We start from the raw sequence: 13,444 nt of genomic DNA on the forward strand, positions 1-13,444 counted from the left end.
ATATGTATAAAATTGAAAAAAATAGATTACACAGGTTGAAAATGTTTTTATAAGGTGACCAAATTAAAAGCTATTGATTTCATGAGAGAATTCTGCTATTTCAACTTCTTTACATGATTTTGGATTAAAATATTCTAGAAACCCTAGAATGTCCTGTAGAACTGAGATTTTAATTTTATTGTCAGCTGCCCATTAAGCAGATGTTGGTTTCTAAGTACATATTTTTGGAAGTTTAGAAATAAGTGATTTTTTTTCACCACAAAATGTGTACATCACTGCTTTCTTTCATTAGTCACAAATTCATAGATTCTTTTTTAGAAAGAAAAAATCTAGTTCTTTTAAAACAGCAACTACAAAGCAAAGCACAACTTTCTTATTTAGGCAGCTAAAAACTAAGCTAGAAAAATATACTAGATACGAAGTTTTGGAAGTAATTTTCATCATGTTTACTGCTATTAGTTGAATATATTTACTTCAAGAAATATTGAGAACAATACAGAACAAATGCAATATAAACTTTAAAACAAGAAGAAATCCACATTTCTACAACAGAGTAATTCAGAACAACAGATAATTTGATGTTAGTTATATTTGTAATTTAATGGATGAGTTCATTTCCTTAATTAGCTTGATAATTGGATGACTGTGGTTTTGAGGAAAATACATTCTATGGGTAAAAAAAGAAAACTCTGATCTAATAAATATAACAGCATAGCAATGTGTCATGAATGTATTATGTGATGGACTGTGACTGTCCTCGGTCACAACCCATCAAATGCCATCTATTAGAAATAAAGAGGGATTTTTGGTAAAACAGCACAAGGGAAACTGTGGAGCCTGTGTGGGGCATGGAGCAGACACGAATTCCCCACATAATGTTGTTTCAAAAAAAGGTCTGACTTTTAAGTGGATCCTGCAACAATTACAGACGCTTGATGCTTGAGAAAGCCTCTGAGGTCAAAGCTACACTGTGTTAATCACTACGGCGACTCTGGTCAGGCCACAGGTACTGAAGTGGGGCTTTATCTGAGTTCTAGATCAAGTTTTACAGAGCAGTACTTCAAACAATTTCACACAAATGGAATCAGACTTCTCCTTTAGGATCAATAGGCTCTGCTCAGTGGAGATAAGATTACTGTTATTAATTTGCTTTACTGACAGATGTATCTTGACTGTGCCAAATGATCCCAAACATCAGACACTCAGGATCTGCACTAAGTCCATGTCTTAAATCCTGTTTTTTTCTGACATAATTTCAAGCATGTCGATATGATTTTATTTCCATTGTGAAACACTGGTACAATCACAGTGGGAAAGAAACTGCTTGGCTAAAGATTTCACCCACAGGAAAGGAAAATGTGACCACACTGGATGGCTATTAATTATGTTGTGTTCAATTATCATCAGTTATTCAATGAAAAGGAAAAAAAAAAGTATTTCTTCAACATATTGAAGTTCAGCAGCATGTGGGAATAATGTAGATTGCTGCAACAGCAATGGAAAATACGGAGAAATGTATCTAATCTGATGGGACAGACCTGCATAGAAAAATCCAGTCATACCCCAGAGAGCTTATTTCTGGCTTTGTCATAGGTTCAGATCATCAAAGGAAAGCTGGACTCTGACTAGAGTCCCTAATCTGCTCCACGGTTTCTTCTTTGCTTGAGGAAGATGTAATATGCACTGATTGTGTATCTGTTTCTGGTTCCTTTGACTTTGACCAGCTGGTTCAGTGCAGCTTTCTGGTAGAAGGCAGGCAGGGCCTCAGTTCTGCCCCTTTTCCTTTCCCCCGCTGTGGAAGATGCCCTTTTCTCATTCTGAAAACTGCAATAAGGACAGTGATCTCAGGGGAGCATGGAGCATCTTTTGTGCCCCAGCTCCAAGCACAGGTGTTGCAATGCCTGTTCTTGTCCTATGAGGGTATAACCTTCTGCAGGAAAAAGAACAGTTTCTCATTGACAAAAGTAATATTTTGAGAAATAACAACACACTGCACTTTTGAAGCTGTGCTTTTGGTGCTGAAACCTCTTTTGGCAATTGCAAGTAATAGTCTTTCAATACTTGTACAGTTCTTGGGCACAAATATCAGCAATGTTGGATGAGTTCCAGAGCACTTACCACACACCTGAATATTAGTGGTTTAGGGAATTAAGTGAGTGCCTAAATTCCCAACTCAAAGGTAAGAGCTAGATATCATTGAGAGGGAGACTTTCCCTGACTAATTTAGATAAGAACCACTATAAGTAATGATAACTATCTAAAAGCTACAGCTCAGGTTTAAGCAGGTCTTCCTGTACTGTCTGAAAACAGACAAGAACTTCTGCATAACTATCCATCTTACTCTAATAGAGGTCTTGAAGAAAGTACAATGAATCTCTCTCTGGAAGTACTTATCTCTCATCGTTGCAGAAGCCAAGGCATCTTTCTTAGACTGAATGCCAAACTTCGGTGAGATAAATGCCACCTCTTGTGCTCAAGATGTAGACATAAATCAGCTCCTTATGTTTGTTCAGTATCATACTCTGGATGCTGAAGGGCTTGTTCCCTCACATCGCAGCCAAGGGGAGCATTGCCATTAATTTTTTTTCTGGGCTGAATCAGGGCATAGAAGACTTGTTGAAAGGCACAAAACACTGCCAATTGTAGATGGTATTGAAGTCTCTAATGTGTGATGGAAAATATATGTGTTGTGTAAAATCATATGAAACTACTTTTCAATGTTTTATGCAAGAACATATTGTAGCACTGGTATCTAATAACTCAGTTCACAGCTTTAAAGAGCTGGAACACTTTCTGCAGAGCTGCATTTCCTTCAGTAAATGTTCTGAATTGCTACACATGCACTGTGTTTGGTACACAAAGCTTCATCAGCTCTCAGTTTACTTGAAATATATTTCAGGCATCAACATGAAACAGACCTTGAGATTTATTGCTTTGGAAATCTGACCCCAGGTCTAGAGCACCAGAACTGTACTTAAAGCAAGTCAAAAATTGGACTAAGACAGACAGCCAGGCAGTTATTTTTTGGTCTAAAGCTGAAAAGAAGCAGTGGGGTTTTGGTTTGGTTTGATTTGTTTTGCCTTCATGATGCCAATGTCTAATTACTAGCAATTATGTTCAATAGAAGTTTCAAATACATTTATTCAGCATAACTGAAACACCAGTCAACTAATGGAAAATCTTCAAAGGTGAAGAAGTAGATCCACCAACTGCTAGTCAGCATAGTTCTGAAGTCCCTGATCCTACATAAATGCATATCAGCTAATTTCTGGCCACTGTTATTTCTTATTATTACCTTCCTGGAAAAGATGTCTTTTCCGAGTGCATATTTCCAATTCTGATAAAATGCCCATGCTGAATGATTCTCCAAATGCTTTGGAAGGGATATCAAGTTTCTATCTGAATATCAGCTCTTCTTAAAACACTTTGTATGTGCCAGAGATTTTCATCTTAAGTCAAATGATGTAGTCTTCTGGCTAAAGAGCTGAGAATCTTAAGGCAATACTTGAAATACTTGAAAGGCACACAAGACATTTCCCTTACCTGGATACTTGCCTCATTCATGCTAATGCTTCTTATGCTGCACTTCAAAATGGGTACCTCAAGACCTGCATTTTAATACTAAATTATAATTAACAAGGCAAGATATTTCTAATAAAATTCCCTAATAACAGTAGTTGAAAAGAGAGTGGTTTGATCTTAATCCAGCTGGCAAAGGTCCTAAAGAATTAAGCTATGCAGGCCACGGCCTGAACCTGTTACAATAAATATATGCAACAAAGACCTCCCCACATGCAGTTTTGAGACTTGCCCCAAAGTTTCACAGGTATACACTGTTCTGTCAGTGTTCCGTCTTTCAGAGTATGAAATTTTATCTGACCTACATCTCCATAATGCCTTGAGCATACAGTGTAGGTTCAAGATTTCTTACCTGTGCCAATGAACATCACATCATATTGGCCATCTTCTGCATCTACTCGATCTACTACTATCTGTGTGAACTGGTAATCCACGTCTGTTTTGATCATGATTGGACGGTTGTTGATGGGGAATACCGGGTTGTACATGGCTGGATGACTTCTTGCAAATGTTATAACTTCATCAGGAAGGTCCTTGGTGGAATCAAAGCCTCCAAATGTTTTACTGGGACACTGAAAAAAATAAAGGAAGTGTTTTACATTTTATTATCGATCACTAGAAACATATTAGAGATCCATTTCATTACAATTATCCCAACTACTGCAGTCTATAATTAAATATGACGGGGGATCTAAGTGTTTCATGACAGACAGCAGAAGTTAATTGTGTCACTAAAAGTATATTTTTTTTTCATTTTGGATTTAAATGAATATGGTTAACAGAATGTAAATGATCCTCATACATAATTTTTCTTAGTACTATGCAGTGCAAAAGGATTTTCAGTCATTTACTGATTAGTATTTAATTGGTAGAAGGAAGAAATCCTGAATTATCTGAAATCATTCAATATGAGGCAAGCAATTTCAGTATTTGGTTATGTGTACAACAGAAAATTAATTAATTATGCCACCATCTCAGTTTCAAAGTATTGTCTTCAGAAATTGAGTGGAAGCCAATTCCTCTCTGAGGAACCAAATCCTTAAATGCTGGGATAATTCCATGTTCTACTGATTTTCAAACTCCTGCTTGTCTCAACAAGCTTGTGTCATCCATGTAGTCCCAATAACATGGATCCTGTTACGCTAAATCAAATCAAATTAGTCATGTCCTAAATGTATCTCTTTTCTCTCCATTGATTCTGAAGAAAGTCTTCTGTGAGTGTTGCTGATAAGAATGTCCATGTGAACAGTTAGGGGAGACAAGTCTCTCTAAAGAACTAACTCCTCACTGTTGTGTACTGCGCAGTAACAGAGAAGTCGGTGTCCCCTTCGGATTAATCTGGTCCCCATGAAGTAACAGAGTAGAGTCCCTTTGCCCCCTTACATAGCCATGGGTGGGTCAGACAGTTTTGCTTCTAATCTGTGAAGAGCAGAGGGTTCACATTTCCCAATGTGAGCAAAAAATACAGGCTGAAAAGGGAAGAGAGGTAAGATCATGGCTTTGGTAGCCAGAAGACTATTCCTCCGCTTTCACCTACCACATGTCCCCATGGGGAGGCTTGAGGACTGTGGCTAATTGCCATCATTTGCCCTGAATTCTTCTGTAGAATTGGTGTTTTATGAACAATTAGAGGTTACTCTAACATAAGCATTAGTAGTGTGTTAGTAATGTTGAATGGATGAAGAAAACGAGCCACAATGGCATTAAATCACCAGTGCAAAGATACTCGGCAAAGAACTTGGTGTCCTCCTCTCCAAATCTGTTCAGACATACCTACTTAAGACATATAAAACTCTGAAACCCAGTTGACAGTAATTATGTTTGCAGCATTTAAACCTGAAATATCAACAGCTGGTGTTAAAATGCCCTAGATAATTTGCCCTTTATATCCAGATATAGAATATCTTCCAATTAAATTAAGAACCCAGAGGACAACAGCTTATTAACCAAGAATCCAGACCTTGCAGGATGCTCAGCAGAAGAAATCAATTGTCTTTGCTATCACCTTGATACAAATTATTAATAATTCATCAGAAAATAAATTTAAAAATCAATATTTTCAAAAGAGGTAGTTGTTATACTCAGCAAAGGGACGCTGGACGCTTCCAGGGTGGGCATATAAAGTGTAAATTGTCCCTTTTTGGCATATTTGTTAGTAAGCAAATTCCCGCATTCTGTTCCATTACATGGTATGGAAGGGAGGAAGGGAGGGGGAGAGAATATTTGATTAATACATGGGGAGCAGACTAAGCAGAAAGCAAGCTAGTTATGTACTTTATAGTGTCAACATTTTTCAGCCTTTTTATTGTTATATATTCTTGCTGTCTTGTACAGAAATATTACAAAGAGAAAATCAGATAGGTTTTTTTTTATAACCATTGGCCAAACCATTGTCTGTCTCAAAAATTGTATTTAAAATTCTTCAATTTTGTTTGCTTTACATCTCTATTAATATTCAAACTACAGTTCAATACTACTCAGATTAATTAGATAATGATTAATTAGATAATATATGTAAAGTGCTTTAAGTATAAAAATCACTACACGAGAACTAAGTATTGTTAATTGCAGCTGGGCAAACACTAAAAAAAACAGTGAATGAATATTCATTTCAATTTTAAGTAAATTAATTTCAGCTATGTTTCAACTGCTTGAATATTTACTTTCTGTCTCATTTCCTAACAAAGGGTTTTACTTGCAGCAATGTTGACCAATGTTTTTCTGCAGAAAAATTATAAAACTAGAATTAGTGTCATACTCCTGTGAGTATGTGAGATTCCCAATTCTGAAAACCACATTACTCCTTGGACACCCTTCTCTTCTGAGAATAAAAAAATGACAGTAAATTTGTGTCTTTACATCTAAAGTTTAAAGTGGATACCTCGACTAGGCTGTGGCTCGCATTCATCCCACCCCACTTTAGGAAACTGACTGAGATGAAATCAAACTCTTCGTGCTAGAAATCCCTCCCTTTTCAGTGGATTGAAATGGTCACCATCAGAAGGGGAGATTTCGCCCATCCATAGTCCAAATTGCTTGCAGAGAAATCTGACTCTTATAAAGTCAGAGATGGAATGGAATGGAGATGGGGAATGGGAATGGAAGGGAGATGGGGAATGGGAAGGGAAGGGAAGGGAAGGGAAGGGAAGGGAAGGGAAGGGAAGGGAAGGGAAGGGAAGGGAAGGGAAGGGAAGGGAAGGGTTGTCCTGAGGAGGAAAGTCCTGTCGTGTTTAGTTAAGTTTGGTCACAAAACCAGGATACGCAACAAAGGCATTATCCCTGAAGCTAATGACAGGAGCGCTTTTGATATTAGTAGGTCTAGGTCAAGCTAATCGGCAAGGTGCTTCATCAGGACTCATGTTTATATACCTAATCAATCCCACCGATAGCAAGGAAGTAGAAAGTTTTCAGGTGCCAAAGGATAGGCATGAATATAAATATCCTGAAAAAGTTTGGAGAAATGAGCTTGATCTTGGATTCAAGTAGGGCCAAAGAACCCTTGCCTTTAACATCTGCTTCCAGTTGTTTGTCCCCAGTATGCTATGTCAGGGGTTTTGATCAGACAGGAGGAGATAACTAGGCTATCCCCTAACTGGCCTATTAGGAAATACAACAGAATGAATCAATAGCTACATTTTGGTAAGACAAAAAGTGCTTTGGTCATAACTGAAGACTCTTGGTACCATGAAGCAGAGAAAACTTGAGTGAGCTCTGTAGAAGAATTCACAGGAAGTCAGGTATGAATTCAGGATGAGGTGCCTCATCCAAGATGAGGTACACACAAAAATTCTCCCTCCTCTCCCAAATATTGTTAAAAGGTTAAAAAAAAAATTCTGTAGATCTTAAAGGAAAATTCCTGGCAAATGCTTAGTTAAATGTGAAGCTGATACAGAATTGTTTACACAGTTTTCTGACTTCTCAAAAGAACCATTAACTTTCTTTTTTCTTTAGTTACACTGGGCAAGTCAACAGATGCTCAAGAACTTTACCGGCACCTCACTTATTAAATTCCTCAGATAATTCAGTACTGTTTAACTGCAGTGAGATCTGGAACTGAACCACTCTACAAAGCTCAGGTTTTGTTTCTCCCTTCCTTTTCCCTGTTTCTTGGAAAAGGAAGCCGCAAGTCAGACTTCTAAAGGAACTTCAAAAGCATTTCTTCTTTATTCTCAACATTGAAATTTCACCCCATTTTATCACTTTAGAAACAAAAATATTCTTTTCAGCCAGAAATGTTTCTCATTTTAAAATTCAGTTTTATCCTACTAATACAACAGAATGATTTTAGCAAGTGTGAGGAAAAAAATATTTTTCAAAGTGGTAGACACCAGGATTAGAGTCACTGGCAGTGGGCTAGGAGAAACTGATGCCTCAGCCACTCTTTAATTAACATCATTTACAGTGGCATGCCCTCTTGTACTCCATGATGTGACTGCAGGGCTATTGTATAATTTGGGATCACATTTGCCCTTAAACAAGAAAAATATTTACAATGAAATCTGAACATCTTCACACTTTCTTTGTGAATCTTATTATGTTATGGTGAAATTGTATGGGTAAAATGCATTCTGAGAGGGTAGCCAGAAAAAAAGTATATGTGACTGAACTGTATTTCCCTATTTTGGCAGAAGACCTGGTGGCTTAGGTCACTTAGACACTTAGTGGATGAATTGAGGTCCCTGTTCTTCTGCTTGTCGTTGGGAATTTGATCAAGTTATTTTTTTCCCATTTGGATCTCAGTTCAGGACCCTCAGGCAAGTCTTGGAATAACCCACAGGCTCTGAGGCAGGCAGAGCTGTGTTGCCAGTCTCTAGGGCAAATATTTGAGTTGTGCATTCAGAATCTCAACAGAGCTGCATCCGATCTCTGCTGAGGACAGAGCCACTGTGCAGCAGTCAGATCTGTATCTCAGTCTATTTCTCTAATAGAAACATGTAACATTCTTCTTTGTCTGTAGTTTTACATACTATCCATTATTTGTTTTTGTTTAGAAAGGTTAATCAATACTGGGATCAAAGATGAACATAAATAAACAGAATAATGAACACTAATTTATTAAGTCTGTCTGACTGACGAGATGATATTAGCTTCACAAGAAATACCAAAAATACCTACTCATTCACATTTCCCACAGGGATGTAAAACAATATAACTTCTGACATATCAGCATTAACTATAGTAAATTTTAAAAAAAAAGTTCAGCATCAAATGAGAAATGAAAACTCTTTTATGCTGCAGAGCTTGTATTTTAACTCTGGAAAAAATTAGGAATCCGTTTAGCTGATGTAGTGAGGGTGCGAGGGGTGGTGAGGAATCTGGCTGTCAGGGAGCCACTGTTTTCTTTTACTTAGGAAGTAATTTTCATTAGGCTGAGCATGTATATTGTCTAACTATTGGAGGTCAGTTGAAAGATCAGGTTTGAAAGAACAATTTCAAAACATACCAGACAAAGGTAAAAAATCTGATGATTTAAAAGAAAGGATCAAAATTATTCCTGCTTTGTTTTGTGCCTTGTCTTTAAGGAGGTGTTTAAAAGAATATTACAAAAAGATATATTACTTACATGTATATTTATATGTTTATATGTATTCATGTGTACACATACATTTAATCTTCAGCAATATTATTTCAGAGTTTAAATAGGTCAAGCTGATTTATACTAGCTAAGGAGCTACCTCAATGTATACAATTAATGCTTTTTTCATAAATGTCCCATCTTCTTAGACTACTGGTAATTTCAGAGGCCATTAAATATTTCTAGAATGTGATGACACCAGTTGGGTATTGTAAATATGGATGTCTTATATACACTGTCATTTCAGTCATTCATAAACTAGGAACAGAGAAACAGGTAGAAGAAGCATAGATTTTAAAAAAATGCCAGTGGAAGTTAGAAATTATTATAGTCACTGTATCGTCCACTGCAGAAATATCTGTCTTACTGTACTAGATTTAACGTCGAGAACAATTGACATTTTCTTAACAGTCAGGCAGATGTTCTGTTTTTTGTTCATTCTCACTAAGAATGGCTCAGCCAATATTTGGAACAAAGACAAATTCCAAGGATAATGCAGAGTAATTTATTAAACGTTTGACTTTCAGTAGAGGTCTCCAGCCATTGCTCAAACTTCTGCTGAAGTTGTTAACGTGAATGCCAAAATTAAAATCCAAATGAAGTTTCTATTGCAGTTTCATACTCTACAAGAAAATCAGTATCTTTTGGAGGTGGAAGAATTGTCAGCTTTCCCTTCTACCACCTTATCCATTTCATTATCTTTTTCAGTTTCCTTCCTGGGTCTCAGCTCAAGGACCATGTAATGTGTGAAAATATTTTCCATAGTTTTCCCTTTTTAGATTACTGTATTTCTTAGGGTACTTACAGTTCCTGGCCGCGGATATGGCACTCGCCCTTGGTAGGGAACCCACTGGTAGTTTGGGCCATCTCGGTGGGCATAGGGACCAAGAAAAACCCTCCTCACATCAGTCATGCTGTACATACACACTGCTGACCCCTTGAAGATATTACTAAAAATGAGGGGAGAAGAAATCAGATCAGGTTCTTTAAATTATCAGTCAGTTTAATCGGGTGGTAGAGCTATGGGAATAGCAGCTTGTTGCTTTCTAATTTATTGCATGTGCTGATTATCAAAACTCTGACATGCTCTCAGAGCAATCCTAACTCACCTCCTGTGAAAGTTCAGCATAACTGATACGATCTCTCAGTCATTTTCCTAAGCAGATGGCTGCTATTCCACTATTTAAAACATATTGTCCCCAGAAGGCCAAAGCCCCAGTCTGAGTAAACTTCAACAGGGCTCTCCCTAGAGGACTATTCAATTCTTTCCTACACTTTGCATTTTTCTGTTTTTTTTAGCAGTCTCTTCCATCATTTGGGCAGTGCACACGCAAGCTTCAGTGTTGTTTCTTACCTTGAGATTTCTTACAGAAGCAGTGAAGACTTGTAAATCTCCCTCTTCTATGCCTGGTTATCACTAGATAACTTTCTGTTTAGAAACTAAAGCTTTTGTCCTTCACAGATAAATGTGGCAATGCAACCAGTACTGCAAACCTTCCTCAGGCCAAAGCTACAAGTATAATTTTGTTCTTGGTGAAAGCACAATGTAACCAAAACATTCAGGTCACAGTTATATGTGATTCAATAACAGAACTTTTGAAAGACGTTAAACTTTCCAGATTTCAGCAATATTTTTTGCTAATACCTCCTCGAGTAGACAATTTCTTACACCACAGATTTTCTATTTCACCCTGCCCCCAAACAGGCATATTTCTGCTTGTGTTGTTTTTCCAGATCTGTGTGGAAAGGGCTACAAATTCTGATCCCTGCTATAAAAAGCCAATTCAATGGCAAGAACAGCCTGAGAAACTGATAGTCTTTGTGATTACTAGCTTCAGAGTGATGATGTACATTGCTCATATGAAAAGAAACCTAATTCATTGCTTCTTACTGCCACTGACTTCTCAGTTCAAAGGTTAAGAAAATTTTGTTTCCTAGAAACATTTTTAACAAAGAGACCTCTTTAAAACAAGCAGCCACCCAAGTTTCCATGCAAGTAAAATGATATGTTCTGTACCTGGAAGTTGTGAACACTCCATAGACTATAGGATTTTTAGGGTCTTTCGAGTTCATTAGGAACACATCCTCTGTAACAGTAACAAGAGACAGAAAAGAAAACTAAGTTAAATACTTATGGATAATACCTGAAAACATTTCTGTATTCAAAGCCATTACTGCCACTTACGTAGTTCATCAAAGTGTGTGTCAATGCCATTGGGTCCCGGCACAGAACAAATCAGACGTGCTTTGAGGAAAGTTGTCCATTTGTTAACAAGGCTCCTATGCCCACCAAAGTCATTCTAATAAAAAAAGTATTTTGCATTAATATCTAGTAATGGTCTTTGTTTGAAGTTTCAACAAAGTACAGAGGAAATATAGTAAATAACCACAAGATGTTCCTTACAGAAACCAGAGAAAATAATTCACCTTCTACATACAAACGCTTTATTATGTTGTTAAAAACAATAATTCTGAATTGTTTTTTTTACATTGTATTGTTACATATTTCACAGCAGCACATAACTAAAAAAAAAAAACAAAAAACCCCAAACCTCTTTATATATTGTAATACATATATAACACTAGAGAAATCAGACAGGCAGAACATTTTGCTCCAGAGCTCCCAAGCTGCCACGTCCTGGAAAAGCTGGAGAGGTTTATTATTCTTAACTGGGTAGGAACAAAGTAGATAAAAACGCCAGAACAGTGGGATCAGTTGTTCAGCTGCAAAACTTATGAATAAAGTGCACCAAGGACTCCATATTTATGGGGCAATTGGTTTTCAAGCAGCTGCCTCTGGATTTGACGAGATTAATTGAAATTGTGCTTATGAATTAACATGAAATTCTACTGTAAACATAATACTTGCCAAAGCTACTTTTATTAATATAATTTCATTTGTAGAAATCTTTTTAAAAGTCTGTCAGAAAAATATTTAGACGCTTATCAGTGTGGATGAATGATTCAATCTGCAGTCATTAAATGTCTTCTGAATGGTTGCCCATTTCTACAGCTAAACTTAAACAACCTTTTCATCAAATCTTCCTTTGCCTCTGTTTTAAAGATTTTCACTAATGTGCAAATGGAAAGGTATTAACATTCCTTTAAAAAGCAAATTCTCCAAATGTTTTTGGCCTACCTGGAAGTATCACATTTCCTGTAAAAGATTTTGCAGACACATTCTAAGCCTCAGAAGATGCCTATGACAAAACATCATAGTTTGTGAAGCTTCCCCAAACAGAGACGAACTGAATAGTATAATGCTGGGTGTGTTATTCCCTGTTTTTCACTTGGGATGATCTCAGTTTGAGTACAATGACAGCGTTAATCCTGAATAGTTTACAGGCAAGAAAATGAAGTTTCTAAAATCACTCGCAAAGCACCCTGCAAGTGTACCCAATCCCACACCAAGAAGTCATCATTTTACCTTGCAGATCTGCCCTATTCGGGCATGAGTGGCTTTTCCAGTGTGCTCTCCGTCAATTGCATTTTCACGGAAGAAGAAATAGATTTTGTCATCTTCTGGATTGTCGCTCTCTGGTATCAGGTGAGCACTAATAAACCTAGGATCTGAGATGACAATGTCGTTGTATGTTACTACTCCATGAACTGAATCACTTTCCTTCCTTATATAAATGAATTGTGAACTTGCTTCCCAAGAATCAATATTTGCATCAAATGGCAAATATATCTGTTAGGTACATCATCAGCCATTAACATGTGACAGGTAGTTACATTCCTCTTATCTTTAATACATAGAGGTGTTTGCTACAGATATTTAACAAACAGATCTTAACTTTATTATGGGAGCAGTTAAACATTCATGAAATCTCTTTACAAGTGGTTGTATAGCATTACAGGATAGCTTCCTAATTCCATGTATTTATTACTGACATTTTTTCATGTTTCTTTGGATGTTATGACTTTGGTCAATAATCTTTCTGCATTTCTTTATGTGTCACACACAGAAGGAGACAATTATTGAGACAAATGTCATATTCCTAACTTTAGCAACAATGAAGAATCTATAATGAAAGAATTTTACATCTAGAAAATCAATGTAAAAAAGAGTTAAAAAAATACAATTTTGATTGATATTGTCTACTTCCACACTATACCCAAAATCCCAACATTTTTGTCTCATTTTCAAAAGCGAAATACAATTGTGAGTTTCAAGTTGTTGAAATACTGTGTCTTGTCAATTTTTAAAATACTTTTTTTCATAGAAAGCCTTTATTTCTTGACAATTAGAGTGAAAACATTATTTGATGATAAAGAAGGTACATCAAC

At 36.7% G+C, this 13,444-nt stretch overlaps 1 protein-coding gene across 3 annotated transcripts in view; it reads right to left on the reverse strand.

Annotated features, from left to right (window-relative positions):
• SEMA3A (semaphorin 3A) overlaps window positions 1-13,444 on the reverse strand; it is a 339,746-nt gene that overhangs the window by 26,854 nt on the left and 299,448 nt on the right. For all 3 annotated transcript variants that reach the window (XM_075081518.1, XM_075081516.1, XM_075081519.1), the window contains 5 exons: window positions 12,582-12,724; window positions 11,340-11,454; window positions 11,172-11,241; window positions 9,960-10,104; window positions 3,932-4,151 (listed from right to left, as the gene is read on the reverse strand). In XM_075081518.1, the coding sequence (XP_074937619.1) occupies window positions 3,932-4,151; window positions 9,960-10,104; window positions 11,172-11,241; window positions 11,340-11,454; window positions 12,582-12,724 (693 nt within the window). The remainder of the gene's footprint in view (window positions 1-3,931; window positions 4,152-9,959; window positions 10,105-11,171; window positions 11,242-11,339; window positions 11,455-12,581; window positions 12,725-13,444) is intronic.

The sequence above is a fragment of the Phalacrocorax aristotelis genome, chromosome 1, assembly GCF_949628215.1.
Source record: "Phalacrocorax aristotelis chromosome 1, bGulAri2.1, whole genome shotgun sequence".
In the NCBI taxonomy this organism is placed as follows: domain Eukaryota; kingdom Metazoa; phylum Chordata; class Aves; order Suliformes; family Phalacrocoracidae; genus Phalacrocorax; species Phalacrocorax aristotelis.